General features: G+C 41.0%; 1 protein-coding gene across 31 annotated transcripts in view; it reads left to right on the top strand.

The window, feature by feature from the left end:
• Positions 1-20,722, top strand: part of SYNJ1 (synaptojanin 1) — a 94,659-nt gene that overhangs the window by 58,369 nt on the left and 15,568 nt on the right. For 11 of the 31 annotated variants that reach the window (XM_042229552.2, XM_042229553.2, XM_060403665.1 and 8 more), the window contains 10 exons: positions 2,570-2,710; positions 3,757-3,949; positions 4,183-4,341; positions 5,497-5,653; positions 6,237-6,354; positions 6,454-6,669; positions 10,150-10,228; positions 12,571-12,733; positions 16,478-16,687; positions 17,849-17,992. In XM_042229552.2, the coding sequence (XP_042085486.1) occupies positions 2,570-2,710; positions 3,757-3,949; positions 4,183-4,341; positions 5,497-5,653; positions 6,237-6,354; positions 6,454-6,669; positions 10,150-10,228; positions 12,571-12,733; positions 16,478-16,687; positions 17,849-17,992 (1,580 nt within the window). Of the gene's footprint in view, positions 1-2,569; positions 2,711-3,756; positions 3,950-4,182; positions 4,342-5,496; positions 5,654-6,236; positions 6,355-6,453; positions 6,670-10,149; positions 10,229-12,570; positions 12,734-16,477; positions 16,688-17,848; positions 17,993-18,556; positions 18,596-20,408; positions 20,457-20,722 lie in introns of all 31 variants that reach the window. The other 20 variants (XM_042229548.2, XM_042229549.2, XM_015092373.4 and 17 more) reach the window with 2 other exon arrangements.

The following is a 20,722-nucleotide window of genomic DNA, read 5'->3' on the forward strand; positions in this document are numbered from 1 at the left end:
TTTTGATTGAAATATATGAAGAAAATCATATGAATATGCAGTTGGAAACCAAAATATTTTAATAACCTTTTTGGTTTTTTTATTCGCTGATAATACTCAGCAAATAGTCATTTTTAACAGTTAGTTACAGTGTGGAATCTGAAACCATAGTGATGAACTTTTTGTGCTCAGTTATACTAAAACATTGGTCTGTCTTTTACCCGTGTATGATTTTGACACGTCATTCATTAGGCATTTGGAACATAGTAGTAGTAAACTAATTATGTGTATCTTTCAGATCTTTCAGAATTATGTAGATCTTTCAGATTTTGATACATGTCATTATATAATATCAAAACATAATATTGGTTAATTTCAACACCAAAGTATTTTAATCTCTTCAGCAAATTCTTCAAGTATTGGGAAGCTTCAAGATCACAGTAGCAAATTCAGGTTTATCAAAATTCCCCCTTTTCCTTCAAAATGTAAATTTTATTACTAGAAATATACACCATAGGTCATGTCCTTTGAAAACACAGGCATGGTTGAAAACATGTTTGCCAGATAATCTAAACCTGAATAACCATAGGATGTCTGTCACTATTTCTTCCAACTAAAAATTGTATTCTATAAAAAAAAAAAAGTGGCATTTCAGCTGTGACCTCAGACTGGAGTGCTCTTTTCTGAAACAACCATCATGTATGTGTTCAGTGTGCAGCAAAAGTGGTTGGTTTGTATTTTTCCATTCATTACACAGAATGTAAAAAGATAGGCTTCTAGGATTGAGCTTTGACAAAACTGGAAATGTTTACTGCTTCATCAGGATGTTCTTAGGTGAAATGGCTGTTTTTGCTTGCTGTTGGAGGTTCTGGGGGTTTCCCTGTTGGCTCAGACAGTAAAGAATCTGCCTGCAATGCAGGAAACCCAGGTTTGATCCCTAGTTTGAGAAGATCCCTTGGAGAAGGGAATGGCAACCCATTCTAGTATTTTTGCCTGGGAATTCCCATGGACAGAGGAGCCTGAAGGGCTGCAGTCCATGGAGTCTCAAAGAGTGGATGCGTCTTGGGCACAAACTTATTACTCTGAAAATGTATAAAGAGAAAGACAAGCATTTTTCCTACCTTCTTTGTATAAACATGTTTCATAATAACTGGATAGTTGATAAAAGCTCTTTACATAAGAATTCCAATTCATTACAAATGCTCATGGAATGCTGAAATTATGAAATGAACATGTTGTAACCTCTGTTGATGGAGAAGGAAATGGCAGCCCACTCCAGTATTCATGCCTGGAGAATCCCATGGACAGAGGAGCCTGGCCGATTATGGTCCATGGGTAGCAAAGAGTCAGACACGGCTGAAGCAACTTAGCACGCAACCCCTGTTGAAATAATGGGTCTAGGCAATGATCATCAGTTGATGTTAAAACCTTATAGAAGGATCAGTGGAGGAACTTCTTTACAAAGAGTTAATTGTCACAGTCTGAACAGCCTATTAGATGTAATATCTCAGAGATTACTTGCTTCTTGCTGTGATGCAAGACTGACTATACCATCATGAGGTTATTTTTGCCAAAACAAATCAATAAAATTGAATCACGCTTCTTTAGTTACCAGTTTAAAACAAAGCTGACAGAAGTACAAGGTATCATGAAGACACATCAGGCAAATCCGGACTGTTAAACATCTTTCAGACAAATAACCCAGCTTCTTAAAATGTAAAGAGCATTAAAAAAGAGGATGGGACAAGCTGAGAGACAGTTAAAGACTGAGAGAGACTTGAGGAGGCAACAAGCACATGCAGTGTGTAGACCGTATTGAAACCTTGTTTTAAAGAAACCAACTATAAGAAACTTTTTTTTTGTATATAACAGGGAAATGTAAATATAAGCTCAGTATTATATGATATTGAGGAAGTGTTTATATTTAAGTGTGATAATGGCCTTTTGATTACAGAAAAAATAAAAATCCTGTTGCATTAGTGATGCTTGGTAAAGCATTTTTGGGTGAAATGGGTAATTTTTTCTCAGGTTTGTCATAAAATATTCCAAGATTAGAGAAAGGGGTGGGGAGTTATGGAAGAAGAAAGATTGGCAAAATGTGGATAATTGTTGAAGCTAGTTAATGGGTATATGGTGGTTTATTTTATGCTTTTCTTTTTTGTATATGTTTAAAATTTTCCATAATAAGTTTTTAAAGAGATATTACAATCCATAGAGATAAGAAAAAGGGGAAAAATGTTCTTCTCTGTTATCCTAATGAATAAATAAAGAGAAAATAAAGTGTACAAGCTTGAGATTACTCACACAGTGAGCACTTATTTAATAAAGCTCAAATTTTCTCTGTAAGGGAGTCAAAGGATAGACTTTTGATGTGTGATGTTCTTTTGGCTCAGTTTTTGGTTTTCCTTTTTTAAAGGAGACGAAAACACCCAGCCCACATAAAGATTTCACTGTTGGTGTGGATTTCGTGATGTCACTAATTTTATTAAATTTGGGCATATAAAGGTATAATTGATAACTGTCCTACAGAAATAGGCTGTTTTACTGTCACTGTCTTTTTGAAGATTCCCTTGTTAATATTTTCTGGTAGCACAACAAATCAGAAGCTCTGGGCTGTGGAACTTCAGAAGACCATCTCCAGAGACAACAAGTATGTGCTGCTGGCCTCTGAGCAGTTGGTGGGCGTCTGTCTGTTTGTTTTTATCAGACCACAGCACGCTCCCTTCATCAGGTGAGTAGACAGATGGCTCTCCTAAGGCTGCCTCCTAACACCAGATAACCAAAAGGCCTGGCATATTTGTGGCTTCAGAGAAACACTGACGCATGGTTCTTGTTTCTGAATATTCTTTTTTTTTTAAATTGAAGTGTAATTGATTTATATGGACTTCCCAGGTGGCTCAGTGGTAAAGAATCCACCTGCCAATGCAGGAGACACAGGAGACAAGAGTTCAGTCAAGGGGTCGGGAAGATCTTCTGGAGAAGGAAATAATAACCCACTCCAGTATTCTTCCATGGGACATTCCATGGACAGAGGAGCCTGGCGGGCTACAGTCCTTGGGGTCGCAAAGAGTCGGACACGACTGAGCATGAACATGCATGATGGGTGATAGTTGATTTAAATTGTGTTAGTTTCAAGTGTATAACAAAGTGACTCAGTTATACATTTGTGTGTGTCTGTGTGTGTATATATATATATTCTTATATATGTATATACTTTTTCAGATTCTTTTCCATTATAGGTTATTACAAAAAATTAACTGTAGTTCTCTGTGCTATATAGTAGGTCTTTGTTGGTTATCCATTCTACATGCCCTCTCACTCGCACCTTCCCTTTGGTAACTGTAAGTTTGTTTTCTATGTCTGTGGGTCTGTTTCTGTCTTGTAAATAAGTTCATCTGTATCGCTAAGTAGTATTCCATTGTATTTACATACCACATCTTTATTCACTCATCTGTCAGCGGACACCTAGATTGTTTCCATGTCTTGATACTGTGAATGGTGCTGCAGTGAACATTGGGGTGCCTGTGTTTTTTCAAATTATAGTTTTCTCCGGATATATCCCCAGGAGTGGAATCCCTGGATCATATGGTAACTCTTGTTTAAATATGTTCTTGATTAAAGAATTGCTAATAGTTTCTCTCCACTATTTCACAGGTTTCCCCTACAAAGTGCCCATGATGTATAGTGCTGTAATTATGTAATAGACATTCCTCATTTCTTACACACGCAGAACTATTGAAATTTCTGATCTTTGATTTCGAATTCTTCCTTTTAAAGGGATGTTGCAGTTGATACTGTGAAAACTGGAATGGGAGGCGCAACTGGAAATAAGGGAGCAGTTGCAATACGAATGCTGTTCCACACCACAAGCCTCTGCTTTGTCTGCAGCCACTTCGCTGCAGGACAATCCCAAGTCAAAGAACGAAATGACGATTTTGTAGAAATAGCACGGAAGTTGAGTTTTCCAATGGTAAACTCTTGCTGCTTGTTTTCGAAAAGGAAGCTTTGAACATATTTCAGTTCACCCCATATTCTGTATCAGGTTTTGAAAAGTTGGAATAACTCCTAGAAATGTCAGCAAATAGATATCTCCTTGTGTTATTACTGTGGGGTTAAATAAATCGAACCTGGTGGGGTAAGGCAAAGAAGAAGTTGTAAAACATTTTGTGAATTGATTGTTTGAAATTCCGTCTCTGCTTCCAGGGAAGGCTGCTCTTCTCCCATGACTATGTGTTTTGGTGTGGCGATTTCAACTACCGAATCGATCTCCCTAATGAGGAAGTGAAAGAGCTTATCAGACAGCAAAACTGGGATTCTCTTATCGCAGGAGATCAGCTTATCAATCAGAAAAATGCTGGACAGGTATATATATACCTAAGATACTTGCATTGGGAAGAAGAGGATGTCTGATTATGAAAACATGCTTTCCCTAAAGTTTTTTTTTTTTTTTTCAACAACCTCTTGGTGTCTATACTTAATAAGTATGTGCTAAGTCACTTCAGTCATGTCCGTCTCTTTGTAATGCTATGGACTCTAGCCCACCAGGCTCCTCTGTCCATGGGATTCTCCAGGCAAGAATGCTCGAGTGGGTTGTCATGCCCTCCTCCTGGGAATTTTCCAGACCCAGAGATCAAACCTGGGTCTGTTGTTTCCTGCTTTGGCTAATGGGCGTTCTTTACACTAGCACCACCCAGGGACCTTTACTAAGTATATATAGTTTAACAGATAGAAAATTGCCCTCTCTTTTTAAAAAAAGAAAATGGAAAGGAAAACTTATGATAATTTCCAGGGGGAAAAGTATATCATATCTCTATAAAATTCACTTTCAAGTAGAAGAATATACTTTTTTTCTTTCAGTAGTAGCAAATTTAAGATCTTACTCATCAAGGCTACTGCTATTTGGCTCTTAAGATCTTATGGTAGTCTACTTTAATTTTTTGTTATTTATTTATGGCCATGCTATGTGACTTCTGGGATCTTAGTTCCCTGACCAGGGATCGAACCTGCACCTTGCCCTGCATTGGAAGCGCAGGCTCTTAACCACTGGACTGCCAGAGAAGTCCCTGGAAGAATTTATTTTAAAAAAATGTTTAGGAAGAGGTGATTGAGGCCACATCGTATATGGTACCTTTCTGGTCATTAGACTTAAAATCTGATGGATACCATGTAACTTTCTTAGGCCTCAGTTCCTCTTGAGAATAAGACATCACACAATGCGATTTCCAAAATCCCATGCAGTTCTAAACGTTTGATCCTGCTCGCAAGTCTGGTGGAATTTCATCATTCAAAAGTTTTTGTACTTTGTTTACTCAGACAGCAAGTGAGTGAGATGATAAAGCCCACGTCCTAGGTCATTTTGCCTTAAGCTCTGTTCCATTCAGTTAGAAGTGTTCCTCAAAGGCACGTAGATTTCATGAGTCTCTAGCACATGACAGACGTTTAGTGCATGACTGCCTGAATGAAAACAGAATGTTTTTGCCTTTTTGAAATAACTTCCTTTATGTGTGTTTATTTTAGATTTTTAGAGGATTTTTAGAAGGAAAAGTGACCTTTGCTCCGACGTATAAATATGACTTGTTTTCTGATGACTACGACACTAGTGAAAAGTGCCGCACCCCTGCATGGACAGACCGTGTCCTCTGGAGAAGACGGAAGTGGCCTTTTGATAGATCAGGTGGACATCTTCATTTAAATAAGTCAATGCAAATTTTACAAGGAAGAGGGGAATGATATAAATACCAAATAAGGCCAAGAGGACTACATTTTTTTCCTCAGCCTAGGTTATCTAGAATAAAATAAATGCAATTTACATATAAAACTAAAAAAATTCTCAGACCTGCTTATAATAAATGCTTTGATTTTTCAGTCTATTTTCTTTCAGTGAAATAGTGTCATATAAAGAAAAGCAAGGGAAAACATTTTATGCAATTAATAACTGAATACTAAGTAAGATTTCTAACTGGAATAACTCAAGTGGTTTTGCAAATATTTTGAACTGCTACTTGTCTGTTCAATTATTTATAAAACTCTGATCATGAAGTCTCAGAAGTAAAGGCTCATCTTAGTTTTAACTAAGTAAAGCATAATATGATGACCTCACCGAAAAACCCTGACCTAACGGAGTCTAGACTTCATGCCCATTAGCAAGTGTCTGGTGTCCCAGCCTCAGGCAACTGAAGCTAGTGAAATGAAGGAGCTCCGTGTGGTCTGTCATGCTCAGGTGACTTCTCCTGTGTTCTGTTTTATTCTGACTGCAGCTGAAGATTTGGATCTCCTAAATGCTAGTTTTCAAGATGAAAGCAAAATTCTCTATACATGGACTCCTGGCACTTTGCTGCACTACGGAAGGGCCGAGCTGAAGACTTCTGACCATAGGTTTAAGCAATCTCCGTATTTCTAATCGCGCTTGAAGTTTATTTGAAATATGTCATTTCTGTAATGTTCCTAACATGTCTCCCTTCCTTTATACTGAAGGCCTGTCGTTGCCCTGATTGATATTGATATATTTGAAGTTGAAGCTGAAGAGAGGCAAAACATTTATAAAGAAGTAATCGCAGTTCAGGGTCCACCAGATGGTACGGTGTTAGTCTCAATCAAAAGCTCTTTACCAGAAAATAATTTTTTCAACGATGCTTTGATTGATGAGCTTTTACAGCAGTTTACAAATTTCGGTGAAGTTATACTCATAAGGTGAGTAATGTAAAAAAAAAGCAACTCATGATTCACAAATAATATCTTCTGTATTAAAAGTTACCTTACTTAGTATTTGACTAGAATGTGAGTATTTGTGGAAATTCCCTGGTAGCTCAGTCAGTAAAGAATCTGCTTGCAGCCCAGAGACCTGGCTTCAATCCCTGGGTTGGGAAGATCCCCTGGACAAGGAAATGGCAACCCTCTCCAGTATTCTTGCCTGGAAAATCCCATGGACAGAGGAGACAGGCAGGCTAATCCATGGGGTTGCAATTGTCACACACGACTTAGTAAGTAAACCACCATGAATATTTGTATCTTCTAACTAAAAGAAAATCATGCTATAGAAATATTATTCAAAGAACCCATGGGTTTTGAAACTGGACTCTCTACTTAGAAAATTTAAAGTTACAGAGAAGGCAATGGCACCCCACTCCAGTACTCTTGCCTGGAAAATCCCATGGATGGAGGAGCCTGGTAGGCTGCAGTCCATGGGGTCGCTAGGAGTCGGACCCGATTGAGCGATGTCACTTTCACTTTTCACTTTCATGCATTGGAAAAGGAAATGGCAACACACTCCAGTGTTCCTGCCTGGAGAATCCCAGGGACGGGGGAGCCTGGTGGGCTGCCGTCTATGGGGTGGCACAGAGTCGGACACGACTGAAGTGACTTAGCAGCAGCAGCAGTGAAACTTTAGGTGAACAACTGATGACAAAAATATGTGCACATTTACATATGTTCTCTCAAGATTCCTATACACTATAACATGGAAGCCCTGTGGAAAAGTGAATGTGTGATATTAGTATTTTAGTTTTTTGAGGAGAGATAGGAGTAAAGCAGGAGAAGGCAATGGCACCCCACTCCAGTACTCTTGCCTGGAAAATCCCATGGACGGAGGAGCCCGGTGGGCTGCAGTCCATGGGGTCGCGAAGAGTCGGACACAACTGAGCAACTTCACTTTCATTTTTGACTTTTATGCATTGGAGAAGGAAATGGCAACCCACTCCAGTGTTCTTGGGTAGAGAATCCCAGGGACAGGGAAGCCTGGTGGGCTGCTGTCTCTGAGGTCGCACAGAGTCAGACACGACTGAAGCGACTTAGCAGCAGCAGCAGGAGTAAAGCAGGATGACTTTTCTGCCCTCCGTTTAAGACATCAGATGTTCTCAGCAATTTTAAGTGATTTGATTTCCATCTGGTGGAGGAGCAGTGCTGCCAGGCAAACAGTTAGGAGTTATCCTTCCCTGTCTTGGTTTCCGGCATTGACTTAACCATCTGCCTTTTGCAGAACTAGATGCCTCTTGCATTGTTGAAAAAAATGTTCTCTTCCCAGTGTACAGCAGTTTTGACAAACTGAATAACGTGTGTTTGAATTTCCTAGGGAAGAGGTACTATTAAATTCCTTTCTGTGTTTATTGAGGGATGTTTTATAGCTGTTGAGTGGGCAAGTCTCTATACTGGGTGCTCTGGCAGACAGAGGAGAAATTGAAGATTCAATTCCTATTTGAAATCTAAGAAAGATAAGCGTGTGTATAATGGCTTCCTTAGGTGTTTACCAGAACAGCCCACAGAATGAAAATGGCTTGGTTTCTTGCAGGGTGAGAAGCTTGCCTGAGAAGCCTCCTCTCCTTTCTGAGAGTAAATGGGCAAATAGAGAAGAAATTATATTTAGACTTACCTCAAATTGTTTGACAAAGATCTACCGCACAGGTTTAAAATGAAACAGAAAATCTCTAGAGATCTTAAGACTCCAGCAAGTACATGGTGAAATTTCCCAATGACAGTAAGCATTACCAAGTACAGAAATCCCAAACCACTGGGAACATCACATGGACTGTGTGAGTGGGCAGCACAGAAGCAGATAAGTGTTCCTGGGAGCAAGTGTAAACTCTTGCTGAGAGTTTACAATACTTTTTCCAATAATAACAAGCATTTTGAGGAAAGCTTTTGGTTGCAATTTAACACTGTCAGGAGAGTGGGTAATTTTCCTTGGTTTTATGTCGTCACAACAAAAATTTGAGGTGATGGACATTAAAGCCCTTGGCACATCACAGCTCTCGGATAGTGTTACAGCTCCCTCGGTTTTATTTAGAAAATAAAGGAAGATACATCCTCGAGGCATGAGGGCATGCCGACCCAAAAGAAGGGACGAGAAAAGAGAGAGCGAGCGCACTCTTTGGGTAAGAGAGAACCCAGAGTGTACGTAAGGGATGAACGACTGACGCAGGGGTAGGGCCTTCCTGCCTTTTTTCTAGTCTCTAAAGAGCACATGGTGTTATTAGGTAGTTAAGAATAGGAAAAAGGAGTCCAGAATGGTGGTGACTAAAAAGGGAAAAGCCCTCGAAAATAGGACAAAAGAAGGTCCGAGGACTGGAGTGAGGACGTCAGGTAGAACAAATAGCGCTCCTGGCTAGCCCCGTTTACGTAGGGCAGGCCCAGGGGGAGAAAGAAAGACATGAAAAGAGGAGCCAAAGGGCCGGGAGTCTCTCCCGCGTGTGCACGCTCGTCTCTCGCTCACTCGCTCGCTCTTTTCTCGTCCTGTCTTTTGGGTCGGCATGCCTTCATGCCTCGAGGGTGCATCCTCCTTTATTTTCTAAATAAAACTGTGGGAGCTGTAACACTGTGTGAGAGCTGTGATGCACCAAGGGCTTTAACGTCCATCACCTCAAATTTTTGTTGTGTCCAGACAGAACCAAGGAAAATTACCCACTCCCCTGACAGTATTAAACTGCAACCAAAAGCTTTCCCCAAAATGCTTGTTATCATTGGAAAAAGTATTGGTAACAGAACAAGTACTGGTAACAAAATAAGGGTAATGTTATCCTGACATAAAGAAAAACCATGTGGTACCTCCTCACCTAGAATATTCTGATTGTTCCACCCTAAGACCACCAAGGTAGAACAGACAGGGGAGACACTGAAAGTTAAGGAGGACAGGAATCCTGTCCCCTGTCACCTGTAGGCTAGACTGATCATCACCTTCAGCTCTAGAATAAGCCAACTGTTAGGGAATGACTGAAGTCACGTATGCAAATTATATATAAATAAGATTTCCTGGAAATGTAGATGGGGCAGGCTACTTATATTAATTGGGGGGAAAGTCTAGAATGCTTCTGTCCTATTGAGTAAAAATAGGAAAAAAGTACAACACACATTTGGAGTTCCACAGATCCATTCCTTCTGACAGATGGTAACACTGTATTGGGTTGACGAAGAATGTCATTTGGATTTCTCCATACCTTCTGAGGGGGGGAACCCAAATGAACTTTTTGGCCAACCCAGTATCTAAAGGAATTTGAATGCTTTTAGGGAAAGAGTGCCCCCTCCAGGTCACCGCTGGCCCTACCGCTCCCAGGCTTGTATTTTTGCTTCCTGGCCTCTGTAAGTCCTTGCTGATCAGTAATCATTGGACGAGTTGTTGGGCTGGTTATATCTGAGGTATTCATTACGTCTTTTTATTGTTTGTTTTTCTCTTCCTTAAAGATTTGTGGAAGATAAAATGTGGGTTACGTTTTTAGAGGGAAGCTCTGCCTTGAGTGTTCTGAACCTGAATGGGAAAGAGGTAAAGTAGCATTTGTTGAATCTAAACCATTCAGTGATTTAGTGTCTGAGGTATTTTTAAGATACATGCAGTAAATTATATAAACATGTTTCGAATATTTAGTTGCATGATGCCTCGGATTACCTAACATCCAACATCCTAATTATTTTTTAACTTTGACAGTCTGAAAAACTAGAAGTAGTATGTCACTTCTGTGTTAAGATTTCAATGGAGAGTTTTTCAATTATCTGGTCGTTTCATACTTCTCTGGCAAGCTGTTTATGACCTTAGCCTGTGTTCCCCCGGGGTATTCATCTTCTGAAGTTCCCTTGATGTTAATTCCTTTTCATTATGTGCTGTACTTGTTCTTCCCAGTTCATCTTGTGACTTTGTTGTTTCACCATGTAGAAATTACTGATTTTTTAATATAATTCTGCCTTTAATATCTTAAGCTTTTCCTTCTCCCGTGGTGTCATTAATATTTAAGAGCAGCTCTCAATTTGCCATTCCTTGTCAGCTCGTACTCCTTTTTAGAATCTTTCTTTTGTCTTTCCCCTGGTAATTTTCCTTGTTTAGTTTTTTTCCTCCCTTCTTTTTCAGCTCTGTCTCTCACCCTCAAGTCTGTGTTACACTTTTAGAAAGTACCCACCCTTAGCTCCCTTAAAAGATTTTCAAAATTCTGAAAAAATAATGTTTCTAGAGAACACTTTGAAAGTCAGACATTTCCAAACCTCTCCTCTGTCTTTGTTATTACAGTTGTTTCAGCCCATATCTTCTAGATGCAAGTAGATCGATAGGAACTCTTCCATTTCAGGGGAGAATCTGGGAAAAGTACAGTGTAAGCAGAGCAAACCTAAAGGATAACCTTCTTGAGTATTTTTTTCCAGCATCTAATTTCTTCCTTTTCATTTGGTTCTGATCTCTGCCAAGAGAATATTCTTGATGAAGTACATCTTAAGTGGCTGTGATAGTGACTGAGGCTTAAGAAGACTTGTTAGTATTCTTTGGTGAATGCATAACAAAGGTTGTTGACTTAAAAAAATAAATGGTCCATGAAGCCTATTGCCTAGTTCTGACTTCAAACCTCAGCATGGATGCTAAATTCCTATTAAACACGACTGTGCGGTTCAGGCCAGCAGCTGTCAGCCTTTCCAGACTGTGCCATGAAAGAATTCTGATGTCAGTAGCATTTAAGTAAAGTATTTTTAATGTGACAGAACAGTGTAACTTGATTATAATACATTGATTGTTTTAGACTATACTTTTGTCTAAAAGCTTCTCAACTTTTTAGGAATAGCAGTGTGCCAGTTTCACAGATACCAGGCTTGGTGTTTTCAGAATGGTTAATTTTTGTTGAAGATTTAAAATGGTCTTAGATTCTCTTAAGTATGCTTGTGACATTTGAAATGCTGAAAAGTCTAAATGAACGAGAAAGTATTTTAAGAATTTCTGTCATTTCTTTGATTGTCTCATGTGGAAACAATTAATCTGTGGATCAAAATCAAAAGAAGTATAAATTTATGTAGCAGAGTTGTCAGTGAATTTAGATCTGGCATCGGAGAAGGTAATGGCAGCCCACTCCAGTACTCTTGCCTGGAGAATCCCATGGACGGAGGAGCCTGGTGGGCTGCAGTCCATGGGGTCGCTAAGAGTCGGACACAACTGAGCGACTTCACTTTCACTTTTCACTTTCATGCATTGGAGAAGGAAGTGGCAACCCATTCCAGGGTTCTTGCCTGGAGAATCCCAGGGACGGGGGAGCCTGGTGGGCTGTCGTCTATGGGGTCACACAGAGTCAGACACAACTGAAGTGACTCAGCAGCGGCAGCAGCCAAGAAAGATATTTACTGCAGCAAAGAAAACTTAAATTTGTGTGCATCCTAGAAAAGAAGACCTGAGATTAGCAGCAGTAGGCTGTTTTGTTTTGGCCACACTGTGTGGCCAAATCTCAGTTCTGAGGTCGAGGATTCAACCTGGACCATGGCAGTGCTGGCATCACCAACTCAAGGGTCATGAGTTTGAGCAAACTCCAAGAGATAGTGAAGGACAGAGAAGCCTGGCATGCTGCAGTCCATATGGTCGCAAAGAGATGCACATGACTTAGCAACTGAACAACAGCAATGACAGAAAGCCTGGAGTCCTAACCACTAGGCCACCAGGAAACTCCCTAACAGGTTTTTAAAGGGAGGATTGGGGACATTTGAAACTAGGTGACAATACAGTATCTGTGAAATGATTGTGTTGAATGAATCTAGCTGAGTTAAGCCTATACTATTGTTATAACTTAAACAGACACTTTATTCCAAGATATTTAATTTTCATGCCAATGAATTTTTAATTTTGTATCTCTTTTACTCAACCAGTTACTGGGTAGGACTATAACAATTACTTTAAAAAGTCCAGATTGGATCAAAACTTTGGAAGAAGAAATGAGCTTAGAGAAAATCAACATCCCCTTGCCATCATCAACCAGCTCCACCCTCCTAGGTGAAGACGCGGAGGTCACGGCCGACTTCGATATGGAAGGTCTGCTCATGGAACACATTGACTTCTATCCTTCTAGACAGATTTCCTTCCCATCAGCAAAGTCTCAGTCTCCAAATTTATCCTTCTCTTTCTTCTTGTAACACCCAGAGAAGTAGTAATCAGATTTGGTTTATATCGTATTGTGTGTTTTTTGCTTGTTACTCAGACTTCAGATGTGTGTGCCCTTCTACCATACAAAGGTCAAGACCTTTACAATAGTTGGTTTATGTCCTTGTGTGATAAAAGCACAAAGTGATGTTTTTGGTGTGTGGTTTGGTCCCACTGATTGTAGTTGAAAGAGAAGAGTAGGAGCTCTGTGCAGAAATGAGCTCAAAATATTTACAACCAAAGAGGATATATTTCAAAGTCATTTTAAAAAAATTCTTAAAGTGGCTGGGAACACATTTGAAACTGAACCCACTCATGTAGATGTAATCATCTCAAGTTTAAGAGTTGGGCCAGGTTATCTTAATATAATAATTTCCTTAAATGTGATTAAGAAATGTGTTTGCTTTTTAATGCTGTATCTGCTGTATTATTTTAACGTATTTTCCACTAAAATGCATACCTTAGTTTATAAAAGGGCAATATATCATATTGTGATGTCCTGTACCTCTAGGTAACACATTTAAGAGTTGAACACCTTAGAAGATCAGCTTGTTTTCACGTTTCTCTATTCATTTGTTTGCTTAGTCCGCACGTTTATGCAGCACCTTTTATATGCCAGTTACATGCTAAGTGCTGGAAATTCAACAGATGGCATCCTTGACGTCCCTAAAGTCACAGCTCAGTGGGTGTTACATACAAGTAAGCGGACAGCGCCATCAACACACTCGTGAAAGGTGCTGCTGTAGTTCTTGGGGCAGTCGCCTAACTTAGAGTTGGACAGTTAGGAGAATATACCCAGAGAAGTTGAAATTGAAAATCTGAAGACTGAGATTCAGATTAAAGAGGATAGACAGACATGAACCAGGAAGAAGGAACGTGCAGAGACCTAAGGGGACAAAAGGATCTAAGTAGACGATGCAGATATGCTTGTGCAAGAGGAAGGGAAGAAAGAGCAGGAAGAGGACTGGGTGTGGATGGAAGGTGAATTTCTTTTCTGTTTGGTTTGAAGTATTTATTTATTTGGCTGCACTGGGTCTTAGTTGGAGCATGCAGGATCTGTAGCATGCAGACTCTTGGTCGTGACATGTGGGATCTGGTTCCCTGACCAGGGATCGAATCTGGGCCCCCTGCGTTGGGAGCACGGAATCTTAGCCACTGGACCAGCAGGAAATCCTGAGTTTGGTTTTGAATGTGTTGAAGTTGAGGCATCTGTTGGGTGCATCGGCTCCAGAAGTAGGCTGTGGGCATGTGGGCCTGGCACTCAGCAGAGAGCCCGGAGCTTTGATGATAGGTAAGGCCCTGCATTTGGATTTGCTTGGCCAGAAACCTGATACAGAGATGGGAGAGGACCTCCTGGGATGGAACCGAAACGCAGACTTTGAAGGACAGGCAGAAGAAGGCGGCCCATAAAAGAAAAAGCAGAAGAAACGACTAGAAATGTCAGAGAGCCAGGAGAATATAGCACTTAAAGACCAAATGAAGAAAAGATGATAAGGAGAAGTGATCTATAGCATCCTCTGTCGCAGGGTGAGGAGTGAGCGCCACATCTTGCCCTTTGGGCTTGGAACCAGGGGAGGAAGCTGTTGGTGACATTCAGGAGAGTGATTTCAGTGGAGTGAAGAAGCCAGATGGTGGTAAATCGGGGTGTGGATGGAAGACGAGGAAGTGCAGAAAGTGCCTGTGGACAACTCTCGACAGAAATGTGCCTGAGGCGGGAGAAAGAGAGATGAAGGCAGTTGCTCCCTGAAGTGTTGTTTTGAAGTGGAGACACTTGAGGAGCTTAATCCTGATGGAAAGGGCTGATGCTGCTGGGGAGGGGCAGGGCAACCAGTGGTGGGCAGAACCCCACCCTTTCCACCCGTAGATATGGTTAGGCTACAGCTGGGGGACAGGTTGTTGAAGAGAGGGGTTCCCACCTTAGGACTTCCCTTTTCTCTGTGAAGTTTAAGGAGGCGGGCAGCACACGGCTTTAGGAGGGTTGAGAAGGTTCAAGACAAAGCTCCTGGGAAGCAGTCAGATGGGGAGCCAGCCAGGAAACTGTGGGTTGGCCAGGAGGCCATGGGAGCCCAGATGAGGCTGAAACCACAGAGTTAACACAGCTGCAGTCCTCAGGACCACACGGTTGTCTGTCTGCAGCACCCAGCAGCCTGTCTGCAGTCATGGAGAGATTAGACTGCAGAATTGACGCAGGGGCGATGGAAGAATAGTGCAGGAGGGGACTGGCCGCAGCAAGGAACCAGAGGATGTGAAGACAGCTGCAAGGAGACCTGCAAAATCCAGTAGGGGCTCAAAGAAGAGGGATCGAAGGCCTGGGTCCTGGTGAAGTCAGAAGTGGGGAAAGAGTAGCCAAGGGAAAGACTGAGAGGCTGGAAGGCGGTCAGATGGAAGTGTTTGAGTTTATTGCTTCAGAGGCACTGCGGTTCCAAGGGGCATGAGTGTGGAGTAGAGGAGCACGCCAGCAGGGTGAAGCGTCAGGTTGGTGGGTTATCCACAGAGGCTTCGGTGTCACCCAGAAAGATGGCGGGGCCCAGCTTACCATCTCGCTCTCTCCTTGGTCCTCAGTGAATGGGTTCTAGTGACCAAAAGGGTGGAGGTGGGAGATTATGGCGGCAAACGGGTTGAGGGTGTTACACAAATTCTGGAAGGCACAGCCTCCAGAAATAAAGAGGCCTTTTCAGGGTTGGAAGATTAAAGTTTTGGAATTGGAGTCAGGTGGCATGGGGCTCCCTGACGCCACTTCCCGACCCTGTGGAAAACGGAGGTGAGGAGACCTCGGGAAGAACCAACTCCCGCCTGTTAAATTAAAGCAGAGGGTTACACGCCCAGGGCACCAAGTAGTGAGGAGTCTTCCAGGGGAAGGGTGTAGTGTATGACTGTGTCTGCCGTGAGGGGCGGTTCCATAGACTAGCAGGCAGGTTTGAAGGGAGGGCAGTGAGCGTCCGACTCAGCCAGCACTGAGAGTGCTGCTCAGAGCGCCTTGACAGCTGTGGAGTCAACCCAGCCCCAGATGTTAGCCGCCACTGGGCCTCCTGTTGCTCTGAGATGAGACTTAAAAAAAAATTATTACTATTAAATGTGTTTATTTTAATGGAAAGATAATTGCTTGATAGTATTGTGCTGGTTTCTGCCAGTATCGGCATTAAGCAGCCATAGGTATTACTGTGTCCCCTGTGACTGTCTTTTTTTAAGTAATCTAATTAGTTAGTGGCTGTGCTGGGTCTTGGTTGCTACGGACAGGCTTTCTCTAGCTGTGGTGAGCAGGGGCTACTCTCTCTGTGGTTCACAGGCTTCAGTATTTGTGGCATGGGCAATCTTCCCAGACCAGGGATTGAACCCATGTCCATCTGCATTGGCAGACAGATTCTTCACCACGGGACCACCCGGGAAGCCCAGGGGGCTATCTTTAATTACTTTTTCTACGGTACGAGAGCATTTGCACTAATTCTAGTTGTATACATATAACCTCTTTATATATACCCACATGCTTAACTTAGACATGTTTGCAGTATCATCATGTTAAGGTGTTTATTTTATATATTTAACCCCTTAAGCCTAGACTGGGGCGGGGGGCGGGCGGGGAGAAATCTCTGAGAAAGTTAACGTGCTGGTAAGGTGGCCAACCTTGCGTTTTCTCAGGTGATGTGGATGACTATAGTGCTGAGGTAGAGGAGATCCTTCCTCAGCATCTCCAGCCATCTTCCAGTTCTGGCCTTGGCACGTCCCCCGGTTCTTCACCCCGGACCAGTCCCTGCCAGTCACCTACCATATCGGAGGGGCCTGTGCCTTCCCTCCCAGTGAGACCAAGTCGAGCTCCGTCCAGAACACCCGGGCCCCCCGCTTCACAAAGTATGTGTTTTATTTCAAGTTTTGTATGACTTCCCAGGCTGATATGTTTGATTTTAGATGGTTAAACCTCTGATGCCTTCAGATCTCCTTTGTAGAGCTATTTTTGCTTAACTTTCACATCCATAGGCTAAAATTTAGCATGTTTTCTGTGCCTGCAAAAGAAGAAACTTTGTAGATGGTTCCGCCCTAAGTGAAGAGGAAGCTTGTTGCTATCACTAGATGAGAACTTCACTTCATCCTTTTTCTATGTGGCAGCTTTGTCCATGGCTTATCACTGATGATTTTTAAGCATTATGGTCAGAACCCATAACTCTTTGGGCTTAACTATCTGTACATTACCTGCTTTATAATAGGAAGCAGAAAGAGACAAAACAAGTATTTTGAATTCAACTTGATAGTCATGACTCCTCCAAAGTCAGAAGGTTTTTCTCTGTAAGTTGTTACACCACACAGTTCAGTCACTGTTCCACACTAACCAGTATCCTTGAAAAATACCTTTTATTTCAGCAGTTTCTTGAGCTCCCCCATGCTACTCTTAGGGGACCATTGTTAAATAGTCACTGAGTCATATCTGACTATTTTGCGACCCCATGGATTGTAGCCTGCCAAGCTCCTCTGTCCATGGGATTTCCCAGGCAAGAATATGGGAGTGGGTTGCCATTTCCTTCTCCAGGAAATCTTCCTGATTCAGGGATCAAACTTGCATCTCCTGCATTGGCGGGTGGATTCTTTACCACTGAGCCACGAGGGAAGCCCTCTGAGGATGGGCTTCCTTCAGTAAATTCAGGATAAGTCAAGACATAGAAAGAAGAGGCTCCCTTTGCTTTTTCTTCTCCTGGCCAGCAGATTGGATTGCAAATGACCTAACTCACACGATACTTCATGCCATCTTGTTAGGGCCACTCAGTAAATCCCCTTTCAGTACCCGGGGCCTGGATAAGAAGTCCAGAGAGTAACCTGATTGCTCCCATAGTACCACAGGGTAAGGTAATAGTGTAAGGTAATAGCACAGCTGCTTGTGTTATTGATACTAAAAATGTGTGTCATTCCTCTATAGTACAAATTATTTTGCTAAATAATTTATCATACACCTATAGAAAGTACCTGTGTGCTCATCCCTTGGAACCTGATCCTTTTACCTAAGGTACTTTTTTCTGGTAGGTTCTCCTGTTGACACTCTGCCAGCAACACAGCTGCAGCAGAAAGATTCTTCCCAGACCCTGGAACCCAAGCGGCCTCCCCCTCCCCGCCCGGTTGCTCCTCCTGCACGTCCAGCTCCCCCACAACGACCGCCTCCGCCTTCAGGTGACAAATCCTTGTATTTCCATCTCTGCTGGATTTCACCTCTCTGCTGAAAAATGTTTTGCATGTTTTTGAAATGCTCGCTTTTAGATTTTATCAGTTTTCTGTCACTGGTGCTGCTTCCTTAGTTGGCTTTTCTCTAAAAAAACGGCATAGGCGTGACAGAACAGCTAGATTCCTGTAACATGTTTTCAGAGCTGGCCTCTTACAAGCATGCAGGAAACATTTGTTTTGTTTTTGCTAATTTGATGTGGTTGTACTGATTTCTGTAAAATGCATGATTATTTAAAAATGAAAAAAAATTTTTAATGCATGATTAGAACTGAAGAACATACATCTTTATGTTTACAGTTTTATATATTTGTTTAAATGTTCTTTTAAAATAAGTATAGTGTTGTTTCTATTAGAAGTATTTGCATTACATAATAGCTTTTTTATAGCACCAAGATATGAATATGTACTCTACATGATATTTGACATCTTGGAAACTATAGTAAATCTTTGACATTTCAGTTCTTTATTTAATGTCATTTCCTTTCTGCTGCATATTCTCTTATGAACTATAAGGAGCTAGGAGTCCTGCACCTGCTAGAAAAGAGTTTGGAGGTAACCATTTATATTTGTTATAATGTATGGATCTTGGTTCATTAATTGTTTTAGAGTTTGAGCCCTGTAACTCAATGACACTTTAGGTTGCTCTGATGAAAGCCAAAATGAATGACATTTATATGCCAACTTAAAAATAACTCCAAACTTTCATTATATTTCTGATAAAAGATTAGAGCTTGATTTTATTAGTGAATATTATTAGAATTAACAAGACCTTCTATTTCCCAGATAAACAGAGTTGAATTACTTAAGGCCTGATATACTTTTTATTAATAAATATAGTCAATTCGGTTATAAAGATTGAGTCAAACATGATGAAGATAGGTGGTTTCCCAAGGATTTGATTATATTGAATTATATTAGAACTCTAGTCGTCTTGCCAGTGGCCTATGAATTAGCAAAATGTCCTAGGAATGCAATTTAAAGTTATCATAATCATCTGAAATATAGCTTTCATTTTGCATGGCTTTATCATAACTTGTCATAACATTCATGCTTCATTTTTAAAGTAGAAGAACAAGTCTCTGTTATATATTTCGATAAAGAAATTCTTCTCAACACATGGGTCACTTTTTGTAGTTTACTTGTTTTACGTGAAGACTCTCACGAAGCTCATCTAGAGGCTTTCTTTAATCCAGTTCTCAAGAAAGGCTGAGGCAGAATGTCTCCATCCTGCAGAGGAGCTGTTGCTCACCCAGTGTTAGTGTCCTTAGGGCTCGCTGCACAGGCGGCTGGTCTCTCCCTGCTCCAGCTGCCGGAGCACAGTGCCGACCGACTCACATGCTGTCAGAGTGACTGCGCTGTGTGCAGGCTTTAATGACTTTGGGTAATAAGGGTAACAAAGTTCTTTGAGCACCATTCTGTAAGATACTACTGAAGGATAACTTTTCCACTAACTTAAAGAAGACATTGATTTTTTTCCCATTTCCAACTTGTGCTTTGATTTATAGCTTGATGGAAGATTTTATTTACCTTCCCCTTTAATTAGGAAACCAATCTGTAGAAAAATAAAAATTTTAAAGAAATTTGTGAAAAGCTATACATATTAGCAACTCAGTGACTTACTTAGAAATCTGATGTAGTTTTTAAATTGCTTCTCTTCATAATTCTTTTGTAGGCAGTCTTTGCAGCATATTTTTTTAACCCTATAAACCAATAACTGCTTGAAGGCAATAACCTGAAAGTAATTATAGTACTTTCAGAGTTTTTTTTTTAATAATGCATTGAAAATTACTTTCTGAGGGACTAACACAGTCTCATAGAGATTTAAAATGAAATTGGAACTTTCAGATTTTTTTTTTTCCTTTATGACTGGCAGTGGAGCTTTTGTTAGTGGTTTAATTCTGAATATAAAGAATGAGATGATTAAAAAGCAAAGACTTTCATTACACATATTTTCACATTCCCTACTGCTAGTGAAAAAGTGAAAGTGTTAGTCACTCAGTGCTATCTGACTCTTTGGAAACCCATGGTCCATAGCCCACCAGGCTTCTCTGTCCATGGGATTCTCCAGGCAAGAATGCTGGAGTGGGTTGCCATTTCTTTCTCCAGGGAATCCTCCCATGATGTCAGATATAAAAAGAAAACTATTTTCTCCTTTCAATTCTAACTGAAGAAAGGGCCAGGATCAGGTTTGGGCCAGACATCTAGAGGCACTTTGGTTTATACAGATATCTTTGAAGAAATTTGAAGCAGTGAAAGAACTTTTTTGCAAAAGGACGTTTAACTCAGAAACTGTTTTGTGTGCCTGCCTTTCCTTCTGTTCTATGGGCCCTGAACAATACACAGCTTCTGTTCTCTCTCTAAAAAGGTGTTGGAGCCCCTCCCAGTCCGGGGGTAGCTAGGCGAGAGATGGAAGGTAACAAGACGTTTTCATCCTAGAAATGGATCTCTCATTTTATTCCTAAATGTCAGCCCCTCTGATGTTTAAAGACATACCAAATCTTTTCTTGGTCCAACTGTAAACTCCCCCTCCCACTCCTTATGTATATCTTGTAACTTTGTATTTTTTCTCTCTTCATTCTGTGTTGTGTAGTTTCTGATGGTTGTCCGTTTACCTTCTCTGCAATTCTTAATGTTGTTCTGAGCTGTTCTGTATATACATATTTCATATACACTTAAGAT

This window comes from Ovis aries, chromosome 1 (genome assembly GCF_016772045.2).
Source record: "Ovis aries strain OAR_USU_Benz2616 breed Rambouillet chromosome 1, ARS-UI_Ramb_v3.0, whole genome shotgun sequence".
Lineage (NCBI taxonomy): Eukaryota > Metazoa > Chordata > Mammalia > Artiodactyla > Bovidae > Ovis > Ovis aries.